At 39.2% G+C, this 12,810-nt stretch overlaps 1 protein-coding gene across 2 annotated transcripts in view; it reads right to left on the bottom strand.

Annotated features, from left to right (window-relative positions):
• RELN (reelin) overlaps positions 1 to 12,810 on the bottom strand; it is a 466,017-nt gene that overhangs the window by 263,040 nt on the left and 190,167 nt on the right. For both annotated transcript variants that reach the window (XM_070505680.1, XM_014831901.3), the window contains exon 4: positions 8,992 to 9,062. In XM_070505680.1, the coding sequence (XP_070361781.1) occupies positions 8,992 to 9,062 (71 nt within the window). The remainder of the gene's footprint in view (positions 1 to 8,991; positions 9,063 to 12,810) is intronic.

Below are 12,810 nucleotides of genomic sequence, written 5' to 3'. Positions count from 1 at the left end.
AGAAAAAAAGTAAACATCTACAGTCTCCCACACTGATGTATTTAGGCTTTTTATTTCACACTGTCTGACCTTGAATAAAACTTTGCTCCAGGAAGATCCCTTCCCATTATCATTTACTGAGCCTGTACCTCCTGCCCGGGGCTCTGGCGAGTAAGGCCAAACAGAGCCTGGATCCACACCTACCTCTCTATGATCCCAAAGTCTTCGTAAAGCCTAAATCCAAAAGTAAATGACAGCCCACCAGCATTCTCTCCTCCGTCTCACGAAAGGAAAAGCAGCCCCTGGCATCCTGGAGCTGGCCTAGCACTCAAAGTTAGCCCTTGGTGTTCTCCTGCTAGACACAGAACATCAACTGCAGACAAGGCCACTGTGATTGTGATGGATCAAGACAGACACAGGACCACTTGGCAATCACATCTGAAGACAGACACAATCAGACCATTGTCCAACTCAGAATACACCAAGCATGGCCCTTTCCTGGCTAAGAGGAGTGACTGTCACTTCTTTACCAATTATAGCTTTGGCCTCACTCCAGTCTGCCCTCCCTCCAGATAAGATTTATTGAGATCTCTAGTCATAGCGTCACCCATAGTATTACCCCACTTCCTGACAGCATCCAATCAAGAGCAAAGCCCCACTTCCTTAAACCCTAGCCAAAATCATGAAACAGAGGCCAAAATCTCATAATGATTAACATCTTCTTATTGAGCTGCCCCACAGCTCCCCATGATGCGCCTTCTCCTATTCTGGACCAAGCACCAAACCCAAGCTGTCAACTCTAGAGGTACTCCAGTGGTCTTGGGCTGCAAGGCATTGGACACCTATAAATACGTTCTGATCTTACGAGAGAGAGAGAGAGAACCCATCTACCCATTCTTCCCTTGAGCCTGCCACCCCCTACAACTGCCCCCTCTCTCTCCTTCCCTTTTTTTTTTTTTTTTTTATTAATGTTATGATGGATTACAAGCTTGTGAAATTTCAGTTGTACATTTTTGTTAGTCATGTTGTGGGTACACCACTTCCCCCTCCGTGCCCTCCCCCCACCCCCCCTTTTCCCTGGTAACCACCGATCAGATCTCCTTCTCAATATACTACTTTCCACCTATGAGTGGAGTCATATAGAGTTCGTCTTTCTCTGACTGACTTATTTCGCTTAACATAATGCCCTCGAGGTCCATCCACATTGTTGTGAATGGGCCAATTTCGTCTTTTTTTATGGCTGAGTAGTATTCCATTGTGTATATATACCACATCTTCTTTATCCAATCATCAGTTTCTGGGCATGTAGGCTGGTTCCATGTCTTGGCTATTGTAAATAATGCTGTGATGAACATAGGGGTGCAACGGACTCTTGAGATATCTGATATCAGGTTCTTAGGATAGATACCCAGTAATGGGATGGCTGGGTCATAGGGTATTTCTATTTTTAACTTTTTGAGAAATCTCCATACTGTTTTCCATAGTGGCTGTACCAGTTTGCATTCCCACCAACAGTGTATGAGGGTTCCTCTTTCTCCACAACCTCTCCAACATTTGTCGTTCTTGGTTTTGGATGTTTTTGCCAATCTAACGGGGGTAAGGTGATATCTTAGTGTAGTTTTGATTTGCATTTCCCTGATGATTAGCGATGATGAACATCTTTTCATGTGTCTATTGGCTATATTCATATCTTCTTTTGAGAAATGTCTGTTCATGTCCACTGCCCATTTTTTGATCGGGTTGTTTGTTTTTTTGTTGTTAAGCAGTGTGAGTTCTTTGTATATTATGGAGATTAACCCTTTGTCGGATAAGTGGCTTGTAGATATTTTTTCCCAATTAGTGAGCTGTTTTTTTGTTTCAATTCTGTTTTCCCTTGCCTTGAAGAAGCTCTTTAGTCTGATGAAGTCCCATTTGTTTATTCTTTCTATTGTTTCCCTCAACTGAGGAGTTACAGTGTCCGAAAAGATTCTTTTGAAACTGATGTCAAAGAGTGTACTGCCTATATTCTCTTCCAAAAGACTTATTGTCTCAGGTCTAATCTTTAGGTCTTTGATCCATTTTGAGTTTATTTTGGTGTGTGGTGAAAAAGAATGGTCAATTTTCAGTCTTTTGCATGTGGCTGTCCAGTTTTCCCAGCACCATTTGTTGAAGAGACTTTCTTTTCTCCATTGTAGGCCCTCTGCTCCTTTGTCGAAGATTAGCTGTCCATAGATGTGTGGTTTTATCTCTGGGCTTTCAATTCTGTTCCATTGATCTGTGGACCTGTTTTTGTACCAGTACCATGCTGTTTTGATCACTGTAGCTTTGTAGTATGTTTTGAAATCGGGGATTGTGATTCCGCCGGCTTTGTTTTTCTTGCTCAGGATTGCTTTAGCAATTCGTGGTCTTTTGTTCCCCCATATGAATTTTAGGATTGTTTGTTCAATTTCTGTGAAGAATGTTCTTGGGATTCTGATTGGGATAGCATTGAATCTGTATATTGCTTTAGGTAGTATGGACATTTTAACTATGTTTATTCTTCCAATCCATGTGCAAGGAATGTTTTTCCATCTCTTTATGTCATCGCCTAATTCTTTCAAGAGAGTCTTGTAGTTTTCATTGTATAGATCCTTCACTTCCTTGGTTAAGTTTATCCCAAGGTATTTTATTCTTTTCGTTGCGATTGTGAATGGGATAGAGTTCTTGAGTTCTTTTTCTGTTAGTTTATTGTTAGTGTATAGAAATGCTACTGATTTATGCACGTTAATTTTATACCCTGCTACTTTGCTGTAGTTGTTGATTATTTCTAATAGTTTTTCTGTGGATTCTTTGGGGTTTTCTATGTATAAGATCATGTTGTCTGCAAACAACGCGAGTTTTACTTCTTCGTTACCTATTTGGATTCCTTTTATTTTTTTTTCCTGCCGAATTGCTCTGGCCAGCACCTCCAGTACTATGTTGAATAGGAGTGGTGAAAGTGGGCACCCTTGTCTTGTTCCTGTCCTCAGAGGGATGGCTTTCAGCTTTTGTCCATTGAGTATGATGTTGGCTGTGGGTCTATCATATATGGCCTTTATTATGTTGAGGTACTTTCCTTCTATACCCATTTTACTGAGGGTTTTTATCATAAATGGGTGTTGGATCATGTCGAATGCTTTCTCTGCGTCTATTGAGATGATCATGTGGTTTTTGTTTTTCATTTTGTTGATGTAGTGTATCACGTTGATTGACTTGCGGATGTTGAACCATCCCTGTGTCCCTGGTATAAATCCCACTTGATCATGGTGTATAATCTTTTTGATGTATTGCTGTAATCGGTTTGCCAAAATTTTGTTGAGGATTTTTGCATCTATGTTCATCAGTGATATCGGCCTGTAGTTCTCCTTCTTTGTGTTGTCCTTGTCAGGTTTGGGGATCAGAGTGATGTTGGCTTCATAGAATGTGTTAGGGAGTTCTCCATCTTTCTCAATTTTCTGGAACAGTTTGAGGAGAATAGGTATTAAGTCTTCTTTAAATGTTTGGTAGAATTCTCCAGAGAAGCCGTCTGGTCCTGGACTCTTGTTTTTGGGGAGGTTTTTGATTACCGTTTCTATTTCCTTACTTGTGATTGGTCTATTCAGATTCTCCATTTCTTCCTGATTCAGTTTGGGGAGATTGTAGGAGTCTAGGAATTTGTCCATTTCTTCCAAGTTGTTCAATTTGTTGGCATATAGTTTTTCATAGTATTCTCTTATGATCTCTTGTATTTCATTGGTATCTGTTGTGATTTCTCCTCTGTCATTCCTGATTTTATTAATTTGCGCTTTCTCTCTTCTTTTCTTGGTGAGTCTGGCTAGGGGTTTGTCAATTTTGTTAATTCTTTCGAAGAACCAACTCTTTGTTTCATTGATCCTTTCTATTGTCTTTTTTGTTTCAATATCGTTTATTTCTGCTCTTATTTTTATTATTTCCCTCCTTCTACTGACTCTGGGCTTTGTTTGCTCTTCTTTTTCTAGTTCCGTTAGGTGTCGTTTGAGGTTGCTTACGTGAGCTTTTTCTTGTTTAGTGAGGTGAGCCTGTATTGCGATGAATTTCCCTCTTAGGACTGCTTTTGCTGCATCCCAAATGATTTGGTATGTCGTGTTCTCATTTTCATTTGTCTCCAGATAATATTTGATTTCTTCTTTAATTTCTTCAATGATCCATTGTTTGTTGAGAAGCGTGTTGTTTAGTCTCCACATTTTTGCACCTCTCTCTGCTTTTTTCTTGTAGTTGATTTCTAGTTTAATAGCGTTATGATCAGAAAAGATGCTTGATATTATTTCAACTCTCTTGTATTTATTGATGTTTGCTTTGGTTCCCAAAATATGGTCAATCCTTGAGAATGTTCCATGTGCACTTGAGAAGAATGTGTAACCTGCTGTTTTTGGATGAAGTGTTCTATATATATCTATTAAGTCCATCTGGTCTAATTTTTCATTTAATTCTATTATTTCCTTGTTGATTTTCTGTCTGGATGTTCTGTCCATTGGTGTTAATCTCTCTCCTTCCCTTTAATCCTAGATTTTTTTTTTCAAAGCCTTAACTTTAAACATTGCCTCATATTTACTTCTCAACCCACAATATTCTCTCTGCCCTTGCCTCTCTGACTCCAAAGCCTGGGTAAGAGCCTTCCACTCTAGAAGGCAGCTTCAGTTGGTCTGGCCTGTCCTGTAACCATCCTCATTTACAGTCAAATTGTCAATGACCTTCTAATTGCAAAATTCTAAAGTGCTTTTACATACGTCTTCCTCTCCATTCTCTCAGGAGTCTTTTGTCCCTGTTGAACATCTCTACCATGTTGAAATGTCTTCCCTGAACACCCGCCCCCTGCCCCCACTGAAGCTTGCTCCTTCTCGAGAATTCCCCCTTCTTCCTGCTCCTGCACAATCACTAGTTTTCCACACAGGGCCCCTTCCTCCCTTCTCTGAGGATGTCCCTGGCAGAGCACATTCCTTCCTCAGCATCAATATGCTGAGGGCTCTCAAACCTGCCTCTCATCCCAGCAGGCTGCTGGAGAGCCCGGTGCGACGGAGAGCAGCTTGGTCAGAGCCAATGTGTTGAGGTCCAATTTATTATCTTCTATTCCAAACACCTCTAAAGTTTTCTTCATTTCTTCTCTCAGTTCCTGGCATCACCGTCCACCCAGTCACTCAGGCCAGAAACCACAGAGTCGCCCTGGTTCCCCGTCCTGCCCTCACTCCCCTTATTAATGACACCTTCTCTACGACTCTCTAACAAGTCCCCTTCTTTCTGGTCTCCAAGACCTCATTTTAATTTAGCTTAAGATTTATCTCTTACCAGGATGACTATAGTACTCCACTACTGTGTTTCACTGCCTCCAATTTCCAACCTCTGCAACCCAATTCATCCCCACGCCCAGCTTTCTTTCTAAAATACAACCGTTCACGGCACTCTCCTGCTTCCCACTGCCTACAGAACGATGTTGAAGCTCCTGAGCACGTAACAGACAGCCCTGCATGACCCTCTCCATTTACGCCCCAGCCTCACGGCTCAGCGGTAATGAATTGCTGGGTAGCTTCCTCGTTCCCACATCTATCAGACTATTTTATTTCAATTTGCTCATTCCTTCATTCAATAAATATTTGTTGGGTGCATACGATGCACCAGACATCGTGAGAGTCATTAGAGATTCATTAATAAAAAGCATAGTCACTACCCTCGAGGATCTTATATCCAATGGCAGACAAGGCACATGTAATAATGTTCTTGTTACAACATACCATAAACAGCTGTCGAATGAATGGAGGCATGCTCAAGCAAGAGATTTCCTTGAAAGGCAGTCTAATGTAATGGCTGATAGCATGGGCTACTGGCCCACTTGCCTCGGCTCCAATCACAGCTCCGCCAGTTTCTAGCTGTGTGACCTTAAGCAGGTCATTCCCACTGTGCCTTTGTCTCCTCATCTTTAAAGTGGAGGCGATAGTAGTTCCTCCTTCCGAGGGCTGCTGTGAGATTAAAGGAGCTCACGTCTGTAGAGTGCTTAGAGCGGGGTCTGGCACAGCATCGTGCCGACAGTGTCCACCTGTATTATGATTGGGCCTTGAGAGTTATCTCACACGTATGAGAGTCGCCGGGACCAGCCTGAGGAGGAGTTGAGGGGATCAGAGACGTTTTTTCAGGAGGAGAGATACGTAAGCGGGGTGGAAAGCCTGAGTTAGCCAGAGGAAGAAAGATGAAGCAATAGGGATTTTACTCTGAAGAGAAACTATTGCCTCCAGTTGTGATATTGAAGAGTCTTAAGCAGGGAAATGACAGAATCATATTTCCATCTTCGAAAGCTCATTATAGCAGCTCCACATGGGGTGCAAGAAATTGGGGGCAGGGAAACTACGAGGAGGCTATTAAGCAATCCTCAAAGGAGGTGGTGGGTCTGCTCTAAGGTGGGTCAGCAGGAATGGAAGGAGGAGACGGATGGAATCTCCTCTCCCTTTTTCTGAAACTGCTGCCACCCTTCAGGACTTGCTTCCTGGAATACCTTCCCTAAAGCCCTGGGGCAAACTTAGCTACCTCTGTGACCTGCTGATCTGCCATGTACAACCCAGCCCTCAAGAACAGGAAATGGGTCTTTTCTACTTTTAGTCCATATTTAGCACTGTGAGCTAGACAGAGTCTCGCAGGTGCTGGATACATGTTTTCAGAATAAAATCCTTCAATGAAGGTCTTTTAAGGAAAGGGATCAACATTATAGACTATCTAAGACATCACTAGTATGTTTTCTGATCCTTTTACTTTTTTAACACGCTTAGCCAGAAATACAGGCTTGTAACAATAGCTGTCCTCAAGCTCCACAAAGCAGAATTTGCTTTGTTCAATTTTTCAAATTAAACTGCTTAACTTAATTAAAATCAACAAACCTACTGAGTATGTTGCAATTGAAAGGCGTTGCGCTATGTTACACAGATTGTCCTTTTTTTCCCTCTAATAAATATATCAGATATTCCTCATCCAATGTATAGAAAATTATTACACGTTAAATTTGTTAATTTATTTGAAGAGACAATTAATGTTTTAATTAAAAGTAGATAGGACCAAAATAAACACATGGTTTACAGCTCCAATTATTTCCCTCATTATTCCTGCCAGCAGGACGTCATCACTCTTGTCAGCATTCCTTCTGCCCTATCTTGGACGGATTGATATGATTTCAATTGGTTAGGTGCTGTTGAAAAGCTCCATGTTTTCCTTTGGTCCTGAGCTGAACAGCACTTTAATAACATCCACATCTACCATCATGTGCAACACTACTATATAAGCCTTTTTTCCTCACAAAACAAAAGTCCTATTCTCATTGGTTGAGAATTTTTTCCCACTGATTTTTCTTGGCTTTTTCTTTTCATTTCTTTTCATTTTCCCAACAATTCATTTACAATAAAAAAGACTCAAAAATCCAAGGCTTAAAATAAATTAGCTTTTAGGCAATGATGAATGTTAATAAAATTAGATATATCTTTTTCTGACACTATGCATTTTTCAGGATATTAATGGTCACCGGTATATGATGTTCTATGTTATCAGTAATGTGAATATGTTCAGAGTCTGAAAGAAGATTTACATTGTGGTAGGTTTCTTGAGCCTACTGAAAAGGCTATCACATTTTTGCATTCTCAAAAGTAACAAAATAAAAATCTGTTTAAGCTAAGAACACTGATAATATATTTGATATAATACATATGATATAATATATTTGATAATAATTAGATTGGGGTTTTCTGATTCAAGAGTTATGTATGTAAACGATAAGAAGTTTGCCAGTAATAATCACCAAGTATCACATGACTTGGATAAAGCCATATTGATGATGTCCATATCACTACAAATAATAATATGGTATTTTCTTAGACCTTCCAAAAAGCAATATAATTTTTCCTCATTTCTCTCCTAAACCTATTAGATTCTCTTTAGCAGAGTGACAATTGGTAGAAATTTCTTTTAAATTCAATTATATAATTCTTAATTTAACAGATTTCCCCAAAATATCATTCTGTAAACAAAAATTGATAATATATCTATGATGATGGTGAGACTGGCACGACATTTACAAAGACTGGCTTCAAACGTATTCATTTTCAAGGTGCCTAAATCAAGGAATATACGTATGGCTGAGAAAAACTTGCATTCAATCTACCCCCATTTTTTGAATGGCTGTCATAGGCCTGGCACCATGCCAGGTTCTGGGGACCCAAAGAGTACTAAGGCATAGTCCCTATACTTGAGAAGCTCAGTCTCTCAAGGGTGGCATCCATTGCTTTTCAGAGGAAAATTCTAGGCGAATTGATAAATGCTACAATGAAGACACGAACAAAGTTAAGTAGAAGCTCCAGAGGCAGAGGGAACAAATCTGTGTGGGGGCATGGATCCTAGTTTTCACATTTTCATTGTGTGTATGTGTGTGTGTGCATATGTGTACATGTGTGTATGAGCGTCTGTGAGCATTTTAGTATGGGTGAGAGTTTGGATGTGTACGAGGCAGTCACAAAGCAGGTGTCACTTAATGTACACTTAATGTATCTAAAATGATACAGTATCTACCCACAAGTCTGAAATGAACAGTGCCTGCAGTTGAAACAAGTATATAAATACTGCACACATGATCATGTATAACACGATCAAACATTAAAAGCAATAAACAGAAACATTTTCAACAAGGTTGACAAGAAATTTAAGTGGTAAATTAAGCAGAAGTGTTTTTGTAGAGTTCTAGAATTAGTATGATTTATTTTTCTAGGACAACTAAACATAATGCATTAGAAAAAAATAATGAAGATAGATTTTCTCTTGGTTTGCATGCTCACACAATATTTTCAGAGGTCTACAGATCTTTATTGATAATTACTAAATAAATAATTATTAGGGATATGAAGGGGTCAATAATTCAATTTTTTAAGCAGCATGATCAAATAATAGCAATGAAATGCTTAGGACATAGAACATAAAACCTACCATCAATAATTTTGACACAACCAACACAGAGAAGTCAAAGATGATTCTTACCTCCTTGTTCACACAACTGCTGGGCTAAAGCATCTTTAAAAATAATCTGGCCCCTGTGTGTTGCTGTAGCCCTGAAAAAGAATAGGAAAAGGTTAATCTAAATCTCATAATAAGTCTGGTGAAAACTTAGGGTATTCTGTTCAAGTTTTTAAAAACTTCATTTTTAGCAATATTGTGTGGATATAATTTTTAAAAAATAAGTGCATCTGAACAGCAATAAAAATGAACAATAGAGTCAAGGCTTAAACTGAGGCACCTAAATTGAGAACTATCTGTGGTTTTACTTTATAAAGATATTGTAACATTTGTTGTGGCCTTATTCTGAAAACAGCAGATGTGAGCAAATCCTGGGTGGAAGAAAAAGTCTGGAAAGGATGCTTATTAAAATTTCTTCTTCAGGAGACCTTGATATAAAATGTTTTGTGGAAAAATAATGATATTACTACTGGAGAAAGATGCTCTTAATGTACTTTTTTTCTGAAATCAACAGTTACCATAACACATAGAGAGTTGAAACAGAGAATTACATTTTTAAAAAGTATTTTCAAAAAAAGAGGGCTATTTGGAGTTTTTATAATAACAAGATCTATCATAATAAAATACACCTTTCTCTCCCTCTGGGTCTAATTCATCATTTAAAGAGGTGTGCATCTTTTAGCTCCTCTAATCAGAGCTGTGCACATGGATTGGTGAAAAAAATAGCATTCCTTTAGCAGATGTGTTATTCAATGCCTATAATGGGAACTGTCTTATTAAAGGAAGAATTATTTATGCTTTATATATGAAGTGTTTTTCCTTAAAAAGCATTTTTCCGGCACAAAATGTATTATTTAAACAAATTTAAAACAGAAAATCACGTCTCTTCAAGAAACTTGATTTTAGAAAGTAAGCCATACAAAATCTTTTTAACAACTAAAAACTATTAACATTAAATCTCAACTTTAGTTCTTCCCAAAGCCACCCTAGGACAAAAATCTTTTGATTCAGCCATCATTTGCTGAAGATGGATTAGGTACAAAGCAGTGTGCTAGGTCAGGAGAGGGCGAAGTTGGCCTCTGCATTTCCCCTCCATATGTGCATCCTTCAGTCACCATCTTGTCCTTTGTGGGGCCCAATAACACCTCATGGCTCCCAACATTTCCCAGTCTAGTCTCCATGTGGACGTACCTTCCTTCTCCATGCTGCAGACCTTTCTGATTTCTATCAGCCATTGAACTGCTACTACCCCTAGTGTCAGTCCCCAAGGACCCAAATCTCTGAAAGGAATCTGATAAACCAAGCTGGACTTAAGTGTTAACGGGTGATGTTGCTCCAAGCTAACATATTTCAGCAATGAAACTGAAAATATAATTTCACACACACACACACACACACACACACACACACACACACACAATGGCACAACAGTGAGAGTTTTGAATGGCAGAAGTGAGATATAATTGGAGAGAAAAATCATTGGGAAGCCTTCAGCTCACACCATCTGTGAAGTTTATAAGGGTAAGCAGCCCTTGTTGTTGCATATTAATCATTATCAAAATTACAGATAAAGAGATGCAACTACTCTACCATATATATTCACATGTTTATATGTTGCTGGGTTCCCTCTCCTCATCCAGCACGTTCCCTACCACCCGTCCTCCAAATCTTCCTGGCACCCTTCTCTGGAATTCTTAGGGCTTTAAAGTGACAGAGTTTGAAAACCACTGAACTAGTCTAACTCTTACAGCATATGGATCAGGAAACTGAGCCCAGCAAGGACCTGCTGAAGGTCACACAGCCACCATGTTAATGGCAGGCAGGACTTGATTCCAGTTCTAGATTCCAAGCCTTCAGTTCTTTCCACTGCATCAGTAGTCTTCAAAATGTGGTCCACAGTGGTACCCTGGAGGTCTCCATGGGAGTCAGAGGGAGGGGAAGCAGGGAGCGCTCCAGGCATCATAAATTCAACCAGAGCACTTGGGCTTTATATGTTCTCACGATTTAATGTGGTTTGAAGAAAGGATTCAGCAATTAGAAGCTGGCTGGAAGAGCAGACCACATGCTCAGTGTCATTATCTGAAGTCCTCTGCTTGGGAAAAGTCAAAGTAGTGCTAATAATAAGGTGACCGGTATATGTATATATATAAAGCATGTATATGGTTATTATCATAACATGTATTATAAATTGAAATTTATCCCTTGGTAGGTGCTGTGGTAAGGGCTCCACATAAACTAACTCAACTAATCCTGATAATAACCCTGCAAGTTAGATACCATCATTCCCATTTTCTTGGGGCACAAAACTACTGTGTGATTTGCCTAATGTCATACAACTGGTGGTAAAGCCAGGATTCAAACCCAGGCAGTCAGAGTGTAGAATCCTTGCTTTTCACTAGTACGTTAGATTGTCATTGATCTGGTTCAGAGATCTGACGGTAACTTTCAGTCTCTATTCAGAGGGGGAGACTGCCTCCTGGGCCGGATCTTTAAGGTCACGCCTCCTCTGGTTTGCGCTCTCCACTCCAACCCTTCAATGCATAGGTGAGCCCTTTTATTTAACCTCCTTTTGGACAAACTTCTTTCCCATTTCCAGCTGGATCCTTGGCCACTTGGCCAGCAACTCCATGGGGTTTGCCTTTAAAAATACCATCTCTTGTCCCTTCTCCCCTCGACTTCTAGTCAGCCCACTGCAGTCCCCTTTCAACTCTGTGTCATATTTCCTCCAACAGCCTCCATGACTCCTCACATCTCTCCTGTTCTCTACCAAGTACAACAGCCCTGGATGCCAATCTCAGCCACACCACTGCCCAAACCCTGTAGGGAGCACAGGACACATATGCGTGTTGACAGATAATCATCGTGTGCATCACTTTCTTTACCAACCTCTAAATCGCTCAGATAACAGTTTAATATAAAAATACCCAACCCTACAGTAGGCACAAGATTAGCCATTTTAAGGACCTGCATGTGAGCATGTTATCTTGAGGAGAAGAAAGAGCAGAAGCCCAGGTGAGAAGCAAGTACATCAGTTCCATTCCTCTGTCCTGTGAGATGTCTGCTTGGTACTCCCCAGGGTGTAGCTGATGGCAACAATGGAGCCTACTTTGAACAAATTTAGAGCTATGAAATAAGTCATCGTAGGTTACCTACAGAATCACAGCATTTAATCCAAATCTTCTACGGAGATATATATATATATATTTAATATAAACAAATGTTTTACATATTTATATAAACATAAATGTAATATGTTAGAGATAAAGATAAACTATATTTAAATAAATATATATAATTTAAATACAAATATATGTATAAGTATAAAAATATAAATATATACATTTAAATATAAATACAAAAACATTTATATGTATATTAAAAAATTAGTAAAAGCAAGTAGCTCTGACTTAAAAGACTCTAGAGGTCATGTCCTCCAATTTTTAACCCATAATATATTTTTTTATAAAAATAAAAATATACAGCTATGGTATATGGTGACAGGCCTTATTTTTAGAATTTTCTCTTTTGGGGGAAGGTCTATCAAATTTGGGGTGCTAATAACTATGTTGGTACTACTTGCACTTAATTTTCCATAATTAGCGGTAATTTTTCAGAGGAGTTCAGAAAATATCCTCATTGTTCACCATTCTGGGGAGTAGACCAAATTTCTTAAACAAGCGTCTAATAAGTACTTATCATCTTCTCGGGAGATGCATAGATTTCTAGAGCAAGTTTGCCAACAAGAATCCCTGTTAAGTAAGTAATCTTAAAATTCCTTTAGGCTGTTGTGATCTATCATTTGAAAAGCTCTATAGATTCAACCAAATGAAGAAAGCTCATTAT

The sequence above is a fragment of the Equus asinus genome, chromosome 1 (assembly GCF_041296235.1).
Source record: "Equus asinus isolate D_3611 breed Donkey chromosome 1, EquAss-T2T_v2, whole genome shotgun sequence".
NCBI lineage: Eukaryota > Metazoa > Chordata > Mammalia > Perissodactyla > Equidae > Equus > Equus asinus.
The sequence above is the reverse complement of the archived record's forward strand: the minus strand, read 5'-3'. Positions and strand labels throughout refer to the sequence as shown.